The sequence below is a fragment of the Oryzias latipes genome, chromosome 16 (assembly GCF_053564925.1).
Source record: "Oryzias latipes strain Hd-rR chromosome 16, Olatipes_Hd-rR_3.1".
Classification (NCBI taxonomy): domain Eukaryota; kingdom Metazoa; phylum Chordata; class Actinopteri; order Beloniformes; family Adrianichthyidae; genus Oryzias; species Oryzias latipes.
In genome coordinates, this window is record NC_136252.1 from 31,827,815 (window position 1) to 31,841,697 (window position 13,883).

The window sequence follows — 13,883 nt, forward strand, 5'->3', positions numbered from 1 at the left end:
CCCCCCCCCCCCCCAACCATAACACAAAGGTGCAGATATGTGCATAATGCAGAACAAAGTTGGAAACCCTGGAAATGCAAAGAGACACGATTATGAAGCACAGTTTAAACTGCAAGCTATCAGCTACACGGGGGAACACAGGAAGAGAGCAGCTGCAGTTCGGTTAAGTTAGATCTTCACAGATTTGGACGTCCGGCCTCAATAACTCTTCTGATAAACTTTAACATGTGTCAGCAAGTATCTAAATCATTTTGTATTAACACAGAGAGTGAACTACAAATGCATTTCTAAAGAAAAAGATAATTGAAAAGCTGCCCACCCTCCGCTCCTTTTACTGGGAGGCAGCACTGGGCGAGTTACCCCACACTTTGGGACTGTAGGACTTAAGCTTGTCCTGACGCGTCTGCTTTCACTGTTCTTTGGAGCCGCACGGCAACAAGACGGACTCTGACGATGACGGAAGGAAAGCTGGTGTGTTTGAAATTTAGCCCAGATGTTCATTTCAGAGATGCAGAAGATGAGGACTTTGATGGATTTTTGGTGTTGATTGATGACTGAAAAAATAACAAATAAATCACAACAAACTCAGTTTTGCGCTCGCTGCCTTTTTAATAAAACACACCAGCATGCACGTTTAACTGGTATGTTGTAACGTTTAATACAGAAAAAAACCTCCATAACTGAAACGGCGCCATTTAATCCAGTGTTGTTGTATTGTACGGAGAGGAGTGTGTCATGGGAAATAATACAGCTTTAATTGTGTGTGTGTCTGGCAGGTCAGTGTGTGGCTCTTTCACTGTCACAGTTAAAAGTGTTGGCTCTCTGTGTCAAACTTGTTGCCCCCCCCGTTAGTGTTAGAGGCTTTAATGGAAAAAAAACGGTGGATGCGAGGTGGATTTTTTATAAAAAGCAAACTTGACGGGAAAATGTGCGGTCCTCCACGCAAGCTCTGACCCAGGCGTACGCACAAAAACTGGTGAAATGAGAAACGGCGACACCGTCGGCAGATGGAAGAAACACGTGAAAGTGACAGTGTGTGCCAAATCGTGCTGGCATGTGCTGTGCTACACAATGTGGCACAGCTTAAAAACATGCCTCTACCCCCTGGCGCTGATTGCTGTGTTGGCCCCGACCCTGAACCCCATCCCCACGCATTTGAGCCATTTGCTGCTGCTGTGCGCCAGCGTTTGGAAGTGATGCGTCGCTTATAAAGAAAAAGAGGTGTGGAAAATATTATTTATTTAAGAATTCCCTCATCGTGCAGTTTATTTCAGTCAGGGCGATCTTGATTTCGCCCAACTCCTTGGCCACCTCTCTGATTGAACTACTGACTTCCCTCTGCATTTCAAGGACTGCATCGGTGTGGACACGCCCACTGCTGGAGGGTTGAGAGCCGCGTGCCGTGGAGACGCTGGGGCCAGAAGGCTGCTCAGCTGCAGCATCGTAACCACTGGAACACCCAGCAACTAAAATAAAATTGTTCTATATTAATAATCTGTAATTGTGTAGCCTGCATACATGTGACTTGACTGCATTCATTTTAATTATTTCTCTTACCTGTGTCACCCTGACCCTGGCGCGTCGGCGTCCCCTCCGTCTCAGTCAGGTGACTGAGGCGGAGGAGGACGCCGATAAGGGGGACTTAATAGGGATTCCCCAATAATAGCGGCCAGTTTCTCATCAAGAGGGGTCAGCTCCGGTTCCCCCCCCCCACCCCCCACCCCCCCACGTGGCGGACACACTCTGGCGATGCAGCGCTAGACGTTTTTTTGCCTCGACTTTGATGTCCGATCATTTCTTTCATTTCTTTTTTATTTCGGCCACGGTCCGAGGTTGTGAGGCTACAGCATTTTCGGCGTCTGCCACCGTTTGCCGCTCACGTGCCTTTTTGGCATTAGTAATGCCCACACTGTGCCCTCCAAACAACGTTTTATCCTCTTTTCCACCTCGCCAACGATAACTTCTACTTCACATTGAGTGAAGTTACATTTCTTGATTTCCTCTCTGTGTTTGCCATGATTTAGCAAGCCATGAATATTAATTTGTGGGCGTTTCACGGACTATTTATGGGCAACTATGGGCGTGTCATGTAGCCGCTAAAGCTGCGCTGCATTTAGAATCGGTTGTGATTTATAAAGGGAAAGATGCGTAGGATGTGCGTGCGCACGGTTTAATAAATCTGAATATTTCTGTGCGTACGCACGTCCTCTGTTTCATCCGTACGCCACTTCTGACGCAAATCCTACGCAGAGTTTTATAAATGAGGCCCCTGGCCCGCTGCTTCGCCGTAATTGACATACAAATTTCGGCCAATCAGATCAACCAGAAGGATTCTTGCCCCCAAGTGACAAAAACGCCCCCTTAACACTGAGTTTTAAATGCGGGTTGCTCGGTTAGAATTGTGCCTGCTTGGTTGAAAGGTTCCTCACTTAGTTCTTGAATACACCGCTCAGTTGTCTTTACGCCCTTTCACTTTATGGCAGAGATGAAGCGCCATACAATAGTTTTTCGTTCTTTTGAATGTGAATATTATTTATTTACTTTTTAACACTTTTTAAAAATGTCACAGTCATATAGAATTAAAGTTAAAATGTCAAGATTCTGATTTTCTCTCTTTCTCTTACCTCCAGTTTGTCAGAAGTGTCCCAAAAACTGGATTGAGTCTAAGGAAAGCTGCTATTTTTTTTATAATTTAGACTCTTATAAAGCATGGAATGATAGCCGAGAGTTTTGTCAAAACATGAAATCAGACCTGGTGGTTATCAGCAGTCATGAGGAACAGGTTTGTTACAAAATGTTCAACTAAATTTATTTTGTTCACTTTTTTTAAACTGAAAAAGGTTGTAAATGTTTATATTTCACAATTACATTTACAGAAATTCATCTATGACACAATAGTTTTCTACCTTGACAAGTGGCACGGATACTGGATTGGTTTACAAAAAGTGAACAACATCTGGACCTGGGTGGATGACAGTCAAGACAACCTTGGGTAAAGAAGAATTCTTACTACATATTAACATGTTTATTAAATGTGCTGATGGGTTTTTATTTATTTTTAGGTACTGGAACATCTCAGGGAGCCCAGAAGATTTTGCTATTATAGCCAAAAATCCAGCTTTGACCCAGAGCTGGGTCCAAAACAGAAATGGCTTTTTGAACAGATTCATCTGTGAGATTAAAGCTTTAATTTTCTGATTAGTGAAACTGAACTTTTGTGCTACTGTGTTTCTTCTGTGTTTACTCATTTTTCAAGGAGAAATGTTATAAACCTTGATATCATGATTGAAATTGTTGCAATCAAGCCTCAAATCTCAGAATATTAGCTTTAAAATGTCTGCAGCTCTGGGTTGTTGCATGACTCAACTTTGACCTCCTGATCTCCTAAAAACAAACCCTGACCAGCCCACACTGCACTAGAGAACAGGGAGGCTTGTTGTTTTGTCATCTTCATTTTGTCCAAAAGTCCCAAAGTTCTGTGGTTCTGCTTTCCACTAACTTCATGATCTTCTGTCATTTTAATGCAACATACCTGTTCTGAGCGCTTTAGATCTGAACTTTAGCAAATTAAATGTAAATGGATTTACCACTAATTGTTGTTTACTTGTTTATTTGTATACATATTTAATTTACACTTGATTAAGGAATCTGGAAATCTGTTCAGTACCAGGTATTTCTCTCTGAGTCCTACTGGTTGAAGTTTTAGCTAAAGATGTCCTGGATCCATTTTTGGTCAGTGAATCGGATTGTTCAAAATGAACCAAAATCAACTATGAATGCATTTTTTAACCGCTAATTATGGTATGAAAGGAATCATTTTAAAATATAGAGTTAATTTACCTAATTCAGGTGCATCCACTTGTAAATAACTAAATCCGTGCACGTCTTTGCTTTCCACGTCTTAGCTGGCATCTGGCGCAAAACTGTGTGACCGGAAAGTTCCAATATTACTTGCCCTTTTTGGTGTACTGCTATTATTAGGTGTGATGAGCAGTAAGCTAATGGGAGAGAGTGTAAATAGACAGGTGATGGGAAATTGGGCCGAGCTTACACAAGTTTTGGGGTATTTTGTCTAAAAAACGCACATGAAATTAATTCAGTCAACATTCCTGTTTAGTGTCACAGGAAACAAAGCACTTATGATTGGGATTTTCTCAAAGCCGGCTGTAAATTGATCTGCTTGCTTGTATTCGTCTGGAACACCTCTGGAGACCCCAATAGCATTGATGTAGGTGGGATCATTTCCCCACCGTTTGTGATGTACTGCTCTCTTTGATAGGTCGCCAGGGGTTTCCTGGTCTTGAATGTGAATAACAGACAAAGAAGTGAGTCAACAGAAACTGCAGCAACATTCACCAGATTTATCAGGGCACAAGTTCCCCCCTACATTTTCCATGAATATGCTGCAAGTGTGTTACTGCCACGGCAACACCAGATCTGCTCTGCTTCAGGGGTTGGTGATGTTGTGGGTGGATAAGCACAGGTTGAAATCAATGTGCCACACACTAGACTCACTTCCTGCTAAAACAAAATAGGTACAATTGTTTGCAAGAACATTGGTGCTAAACACCTGTTTTTCCTTTCTTTTAGGGATTTGATTGGTGCAAATACTTTGTCCCAAAGCGAACATTCAGAGTAACCAATTATTTACTTATGTCACTACTCCGTATACAACAGCAAATTTTATACCTACAGTAACTTGCTGTACGTTAAACACTTTCATTTCACTAAATCGTGTCAACAGGCTCATAGTCTACATAGTGTGTAGGCTTGTCTTTGGTAGGGGCTTCACTGCTTAATTGTTTTACTTCAAAATGTCATAAGATAAGAAATAAATACAAGGCCTTTTATTTTTAGATGATTCCATTGTCTCTCCGTAGTTCAAGTCTGTAAGTCCTACCAGCTCTCTCCCTAAGTGCTGCAGAGACCTTGCATGCTTCACTGGTTTGAGACGTCAGGGACACTATACGCTCCATCCCCCTTTGTAGCCGCACTTGGGCGTTGTCTGCAGAGGTGGGTGGCCCTTCAGGAAACTTACAGAGTGTACAGTACAGTAAGACAGGTGGATCCAGCTTGGTCTATTACAGTGGTCCCCAACCACCGGGCCGTGGCCCGGTACCGGGCCGCGGGACACTTGGCACCGGGCCGCGGACTGGTACCGGGCCGCGGGAAATTTTGGCACCGGAACGCACAGAGAGAAAAAATAATTTCGATTTTATTGTGAGTTTTTTTCTTCGAAAAAATTTTGAAAAGTGACCGGATTCTCTCTGTTACATCCGTCACACTTACCATAGCAACCAGAGTGTGTCGCGGTAGAAACGATGTTGCTCATGTGATGTTCTGTTGTTGGTGTGACGTTACGAGGACACCACTAATGAAGTTGCACATGATTACACAGTGGATTTACGGTCATTATTATTATTGTTATTATTATTACTAAAGAGAAAATTCCACCCCCGGTCCACGGTAAACGTGTCTTGCGTTGCACCTCAACCCCACCCCCCCAACCCCCACCCTACCCCACCGGTCTGCGGTAAACGAGTTCTGCGTTGTACCGGTCCGCAGTGACAAAAAGGTTGGGGACCACTGGTCTATTAGATATTTTTACAACAGTAGATATTATTGAGACGTGTTGTTTTTTTAACCATGACTCAATATTGCAGCACATTTTTATTGGCCTTTTTGAAAGAATAGCTTTCCTGCATATCATTCAAAGAGTTGATTTTACGGTGGCCCAGAAGAGTCACAACACAACACAATAACTCACAACAAACCATGTTAACTTACCTCACTACACATTAACTCACAACAAATTAACTCACAACACAACACATTAACTTACCTCACAACACATTAACTCATAACACACCACATTAACTTACCTCACAACAAATTAACTCACAACACAACATATTAACTTACCTCACAACACTTTAACTCACCACGGAAGTAAAGCTGCAATGGAAGTGCTTTTATTCTGAAATTTCCACTAGGCTGAGCGGCTAACTACCTAACAGAAAGTAATGTCACAGTGAGCTGTGGAGGGAGCACGTTTTTTCTACAAGAGAAGCTAGCAGCAGTGTTGCCATATTGGTCGGTTTTGGTTCTAAATTTGCGGGTAAAAATGGCTTTGGGCGGTTTTAGGGTCGGTTCGGCGGGTTTTTTCCGCTCATGAATATATAATAGCGGACTACGTTAGGCTGTGTGGCTGTTGGAGTCGTAAGTACTGAAGCTCCGTGAACGCACCAGGTAGAGACGTTTAATGGACTGGGCTCTGTCATCTAACCTGTTGTTGGGGGTGTGCAATGCCCCGCTTCTTAGAAATTGTGTTCTTTAAAGCTTGATACCGCGGCCGCGTGTGGGAGGAGCTACCAGCTAAAGTTATGGTCTGATCGCTACATGGAGCGGTGTCTGTGTGCAATGCATGGAAGACATGGAGAATGTGGAGAGATCGAGTTTTTTATTTTAAAGAGTTCCACATGGTAATCATGTTTCCATGTTTGAGTTCATAAAATCATCCCAGAGAGAGTCTCTGCTTCAACTCCCGCAGTGAAAGCTGCATCTAAAACTGATGCCGGTGTTTATTTTTTTCTCTGACTTATTTTCTTTCAAAGATTTCAAGAAAGTCAACAGGTCTTTTTCTTGCTTTTACAAGTGTTTTTTTTTTTTTTTTTTATCACGGGATGCAGTTAAAATGCCATTTGTCATTAACATACAACATACACAATAACAAAATTTGGCTTCCACCAGAGGCTTTAAACTTAGATTACTTGGCATTACTTAAGAATAAATGGTTGGGCTCTTAAAGTAAATCTGAAGTAACCTGGTGAAAGTATACTTTCTCTCTCCCTAAGTAAAAGCAAACCATAATTGATTGGAGGTAAAATAATTGGAAAAGGTTTTCAAGCAAATAATTAAAGCAAATAAGAATAGTACACAAAAACAATGCAATCATCAGTTATACATTCATACAATGACCTATCAAACTGAGGATAATTAGACATATTAATAAATATTGCTTGAAAGGTAGTGGAAGGAAGCAAGTTTATATAATTCCACCCTGTTATACCTTAACCATTTTATTACATGATTTATCAATATCCGGTTCCTAGCTTTTATCGGACAGAATTAGGAGTCATGAAGTATTAATAAATCACATGACAAAGATGAATTACTTGATTGTAATGTAAAACTAACTATTTTAGAAATCAACATGGCAAATTCAGATCAGTTATATAAAATGTTTGCAGATTATGTTACTTATAAAAGTCTCTCTATATATATATATATATATATATATATATATATATATATATATCAGATAAATAGACATAACACTGTTTCAAAAATCCTCATAGCTATAAATGTTCACGTATCAAAGTTAAACTATGTGCAAAATTACATTAGGAAAAATCATGAATCATTTTTCCATTTTTGGAGCAAGTGAAGTAATATCATTAGAAATCAATCAATTTAACCATCTTCAATAATTGATTAAGCATTTTTTTTATATAATAAGGTAATGTTGTGAAAATAAAACAAGATAAAAAAAATGGTCTGTAGTCTGTCGATTGTCCAAGGTTGGTATTCCGTCTTCTGCTGATTAACAGCTGTTCTTCTGGGTTTAAACAGTTTATAGTTCTCTTCGATGTTATTTAGATAGAATAAAAAAACGTTGTTTATGTCAACAACAGAACGTTAGGTAGCATTGTGCCTTAAATTATTCAACAAGGTATGTGGATCTGGAACACAGGAGGCTCTTTCAACAGAAGAGTTACATGATGAGTCTTTACAGTTCACAATCAATCCTGCTTAAACCAGATCAGCTATCGTCAGACCTTCTTTTCATACGTCTCATCTGTTCTGCACTTATTTCTCCCTGAGCCATTTTACTCATCACCAAGTAAACAAAAACCCAATTCACACACAGAACCACAACTGGTTTGTTAGAACACAGTCAAAGCACAGGATAACCCAGACAATACAGTTCTCTCAAAACAAAACAAAAGCTCAAAATACATAACAACTTAGGTACCTTGCCACTGCACAAAGTAAACCATTTCACTGAAATGAAATCCTTTAACATATCACTAGGACAGCTTTACTTTCATGTCCCCTCTCTCCCTTTTTCCCTCGTCTTCCCTCCCTTTCTCCCACTCATAGTCACACCCACAGTCTCCGTCTGCAGAGTTCTGCTCAGGCGGCCACAGCCACATCACTCTAATTGTGAGTTAATCCTCAATCCTACGATACATAATTACATTAATATTTTTTTACACTTAAAAGCTAAAGGAGTTGTGTGCTGGGCGGGGGGCAGTGCAGGCAGAGACTTGAAGAGGCTTAACAAACTGGTTATGAAAAATTGATTTTGCATAATTAAGGCCATTTAACGTTCAGTACAAATGAACTTTAACCTGTTTGAGAAGTGGTTAAAACCTTGTAGTCTAAGTTCCAGAAGAAGGGCGGGCGAGATGAGAGATAGAGAGAGAGAGAGAGAGAGATAGAGAGAGATAGAGAGAGATAGAGAGAGAGAGAGATAGAGAGATAGAGAGATAGAGAGATAGAGAGAGAGAGAGAGAGAGAGAGAGAGAGAGAGAGAGAGAGAGAGAGAGAGAGAGGAGAGAGAGAGAGAGAGAGAGAGAGAGAGAGAGAGAGAGAGAGAGAGAGAGAGAGAGAGAGAGAGAGAGAGAGAGAGAGAGAGAGAGAGAGAGAGAGAGAGAGAGAGAGAGAGAGATAGAGAGATAGAGAGATAGAGAGATAGAGAGATAGATAGATAGATAGATAGATAGATAGATAGATAGATAGATAGATAGATAGATAGATAGATAGATAGATAGATAGATAGATAGATAGATAGATAGATAGATAGATAGATAGATAGATAGATAGATAGATAGATAGATAGATAGATAGATAGATAGATAGATAGATAGATAGATAGATAGATAGATAGATAGATAGATAGATAGATAGATAGATAGATAGATAGATAGATAGATAGATAGATAGATAGATAGATAGATAGATAGATAGATAGATAGATAGATAGATAGATAGATAGATAGATAGATAGATAGATAGATAGATAGATAGATAGATAGATAGATAGATAGATAGATAGATAGATAGATAGATAGATAGATAGATAGATAGATAGATAGATAGATAGATAGATAGATAGATAGATAGATAGATAGATAGATAGATAGATAGATAGATAGATAGATAGATAGATAGATAGATAGATAGATAGATAGATAGATAGATAGATAGATAGATAGATAGATAGATAGATAGATAGATAGATAGATAGATAGATAGATAGATAGATAGATAGATAGATAGATAGATAGATAGATAGATAGATAGATAGATAGATAGATAGATAGATAGATGACTTTATTAATCCCACAATGGGGAAATTTCAATTATCTGTGGCAGCAACGTGACATTCAGAAATAATCTAAATAATATTACATCAATAAAGGACATCACAAATGACATTTATATTAAATAATTAAAAATATTACTAAAATTATTATGAATTTATTTTTATCAAAATGACATTCTTATTAAAGAAATAAATATTAAATATTAAATAAATACAGCTGCAAAAGTGTAAAAAACATGCGGGCTGCAAAACATGTAAACTGTAAAAAAACATTACAAATTTTTTTCAAAATACAAAAATAACTAATGAAGGAAAAAAAAACAATTTAAAATTGAAAAACAACAACTACAACAAAAGAAAAATAAATAAATGAGTGAATGAAAAAACACCCTGGGACCGTGGACTGTCAATGTAATGTTGTACAGTCTAATGGCTGTGGGGAGGAATGACCTGCGGTAGCGCTCCTTCTTACACTGAGGGGGCAACAGTCTGGTGCTGAAGGAGCTGGTCAGCGCCTCTACAGTTTGGTGCAGGGGGTGGGAGGGGTTATCCATGATGGATGTCAGCTTAGCCAACATCCTCCTGTCCGCCACCTCCTCGATGGACTCAAGTGTGCAGCCCAGGACAGAGCCGGCCTTCTTAACCAGTTTGTTAAGCCTCTTCAAGTCTCTGCCTGCACTGCCCCCCGCCCAGCACACAACTCCATAAAGGACCACTGAGGCCACCACAGTGTCATAAAAGGTCCTCAGCAGCTGTCTGCACACGCCAAAGGACCTCAGTCTCCTCAGCAGGTGAAGGCGACTCTGACCCTTCCTGTACAGGGCATCCGTGTTGTTGGACCAGTCCAGTCTGTTGTTCAGGTGAACACCCAGATATTTAAATGTGTCCAAGACCTCAATAGCCGCGGTTACATGGGCAGAATATCTTGATCGGATCAGTGGTCGGGTTAAAATTTACCCGTGCACATGGGCACAGAAAACCTTTTTCCGATTAGAACAAACGTTCCCATGGCTCACGCTTTCGTTCGGAATGAATCATCTGGGCATGCGCAGTAGTGTAAAATCACCCGGATGAGGAACTAGGTCCCGTTGTCAAAAAACCGCTGCCACAGAGAGACAGCATGTGCTGCAGCTCCGTAATACGAGACGACCTTCCAAACGTGCTTTTATTAATGTCAGGTCATGTCATGTCATATTATGAAGCGCCTGTTCGCTCATCGTTATATTTAATCCGTGTGATCAGTGCTGTTTGTTGAATGAAACAGAGCTGAGGACAGGCTAACAACATTAGCCTGATGGACACAAAATCCAGGATCGTGCGAGAAACGCAGCAATCTGCATATTAGCTGCACATAAATGTATGGAAATAACATCAGCCTTCATTTTGTCGGGACACAACTGGAAACACAAATCCACGTGACACCACGCGACATTTATTTCTGCTCTGAAAAGTTCACACAGACCGCCCCAAAGCCACTCTGAGCTAGCGGCCCGAGCTCTGTTCGAACACGGTTCCTCCTGAGTCCTGCAGCCGCTAACCCAGAGCGGCGGGACGGCTCGCAGTCTGAATTCTCCCACACATAACAAAACGCACTCGTAACAAAGCATCCTCCCCCCACCAGACACAAAATTATTAATCCAGCTCCTCTGTTCACTCGGGTGCCAGTGGACTGAGTGAGCATCGGGGGGCATGATTCACGAAGCGCTCCTTCCCTGCATCTCCTTCGTGAGGGGTGAAAGAGAGGGGAGAGCCAGCGGGGCGAGAGCGGAGCGGCGCTTTTCACGGGGCGTCTGCAGAGCTGGTCGGTCCCGTATGAGCTCCAAAGCTTTTTCACAGCCAAACACCGTCTATGCATGACGTAACCCAGAGCAGCAGTGACACACGATCGGAATGACCGTTTACATGCTGCACGATCGGATAAACGATCGGTATAACCCACCTATCTCCATCGGAAAGAAATTCTGATCCGAATGAGTCTGATCGGGGCAGAGTAATCCGAACGGCGCGTTTACATGACGCATTTTCTTTCCGATCAGGCGTTCTTTCCGATTACTTTTGCCCATGTAAACGCGGCTAATGTCAGAACCCCGGATGTTCACCGGTGACTGTGATGGTGAGGACCTCCTGAAGTCCAGGATCAGCTCCTTTGTCTTGCTGGTGTTAAGCAGCAGGTGGTTAATTTCACACCAGCCAACAAAGTCAGAGATGACCCCCCTGTACTCCTGCTCATCCCCCCCTGATACACAGCCCACAATGGCATTGTCATCTGAGAACTTCTGCAGATGACAGTGGTGGGAGTCGTAGATGAAGTCTGATGTGTACAGGGTAAACAGGAATGGGGAGAGCACAGTCCCTTGAGGTGCCCCCGTGCTGCAGACCACCACATCAGACACACAGTCACGCAGCCTCACAAACTGTGGCCTGTCTGTGAGGTAGTTGATGGTCCAAGCAACCAGATGTTGGTCCACACCTGCAACCTCCAGCTTCCTCCTCAGCAGTGATGGCTGAATTGTGTTGAAAGCACTGGAGAAATCAAAAAACATGACTCTCACAGTGCTCCCAGGGGCCTCCAGGTGAGACAGGGCCCGATGCTGCAGGTAGATGATGGCGTCATCCACCCCGATGCCTGGTCGATATGCAAACTGCAGCGGGTCCAGTGCTGAGCTCACCTGGGTGCGTAGATGGCTGAGGATGATCCTCTCCATGGCCTTCATCAGGTGGGAAGTCAAGGCGACAGGTCTGAAGTGGTTCGGTTCCGTAGGACGAGGTACCTTTGGAACCGGAACCAGGCAGGAAGTCCTCCAGAGGACTGGTACCTTCTCCAGTCTGAGGCCCATATTTAATATGAACAGCATCACCACAAAGAGCTGGTCTGCACACTTACTGAGGAGCCTGGAGCTGATGTTGTCAGGGCCTGTTGCCCTCCTGGCCTTTGTTCTCCTTAACTCCATCCTAACCTGATTCAGGGTGAGGCAGAGGGGGGTTGGAGAGTGGGTGGGCGGTGGCTGGTCTGGTGCTGTGAGTCGTTGGGGGGGGTCCTTTTGCTTCTGTTGGAAGAAGGGGAGAGTGGACTGCTTGGTGCTGAGGTGGTAACAGCTGGAGCTGGGAGGAGACGCCTCAGCTGGAAAGGTGTGACGAGGGGGCTGTTTGGATGGAGACTGGGGGCTGAGCAGAATCAAATCTGTTAAAGAACAGATTCAGTTCATTTGCCCAGGCTTGGTCACCTGTGACCTGGCGACCATTTCCAGCCTCAGCATGTCCTGAGATGTGTTTCAGGCCTCTCCACACATCACGGATGTTGTTCTGTTCCAGGCGCTGCTCCAGCTTCTTCCTGTAGCAGTCCTTGCACTTCCTGATGTTGTATTTCAGGTCCCTCTGAACTATTATGATGGCTATTATGGCTATTAACTATTACTAGGCTATTATGATGCTGTAAACAGTCCGCTGTTTAAGCTGGAACAGCTTGGTTTGTTCGGCAATAGTTGACACTTACCAGAACTATTGCATTTTGAGCTGTAAGACTTCCCTCTTTATTGACATTAATACACTTCCTCATGACTCTCTTCCTGTCAGGTCTGATCAGATTTGTCAGTTTGAGTATTTCCTAATATCTTTCAGCAGATTTCAGCGTGGTCTTCTGCAGGTAACAGGCTCCACAACCAAACTTTGCTGAAAAGCTCTTTTCACTTTTTATCTACAATACAGTAAATTCAATGTTCTCTTAGACTCTAAATAGTAAAAATTCCATGAAGGGTGATTTTTTTTAAACACACATGATATATTTTTTATATTTTCTAATAAAACATCTCTGGTCTTCAGTTTCTCTGTTTTTTTGCAGTAGAAATCCTGTGTACGTTGATTGTGTATCAGTTAATTTATAACACTCAAATTTAGAAAGTCCTTTGCAAAAAACTCAGCACACCCTATACAGGAGGTCAATGATGGACTTTGTAGTTGCATCAGGCGACTTTCGGCCTTGTGTCTTGGACACTTGGGTAAAGAGAAGAGCAGAGCTGTCCACCGATCACTACCTGGTGGGTGATTTTCTATCAACTTATTACATGTAGCTCTTACCAGTATTTGCATCTTAAGCAGTGTGATTTCAGAGTCAGCTGATGATGCTGATTGCAATGCTCAGCTCAACAGCTCAGACAAGGAGTTAGATGTGCATAGTGGCTGCTCAGCAAGTGAGGTCGGGTCTAAGGTGGGTGGTAAGAGTGGCGGTGGCGCCTACAACATGGGCAGCAAGGGCGGCCCTGGTGCATAGAGGCGAGCAGCAAGGGCAGGCGGAGTATAGAGGCGGGCGGCGAGGGCGGGTGGCGCCTGCAGACCATACACTACTGATCGCAGATTTAATTCTTTTTGTCTTTGTTCAGATTTTCAGGAACAGAGGAAACAGGTCAGAACCTCTCCTCTGCATCACTCTGTAACAGCAAAAGCATCAAATTTAAAATTCTCCAAAATGATTTGCAAGTTGAAAAGAACCGTACTT

The 13,883-nt window shown here is 42.3% G+C and overlaps 1 protein-coding gene across 1 annotated transcript in view; it reads left to right on the forward strand.

Annotated features, from left to right (window-relative positions):
* Positions 1 to 13,883, forward strand: part of LOC101170123 (uncharacterized) — a 91,251-nt gene that overhangs the window by 28,008 nt on the left and 49,360 nt on the right. Inside the window, exons 7-9 of the mRNA XM_023963857.2 lie at positions 2,631 to 2,782; positions 2,877 to 2,992; positions 3,063 to 3,584. Of these exons, the coding sequence (XP_023819625.2) occupies positions 2,631 to 2,782; positions 2,877 to 2,992; positions 3,063 to 3,198 (404 nt within the window). The 3' untranslated portion in view covers positions 3,199 to 3,584. Of the gene's footprint in view, positions 1 to 2,630; positions 2,783 to 2,876; positions 2,993 to 3,062 lie in introns of the transcript that reaches the window.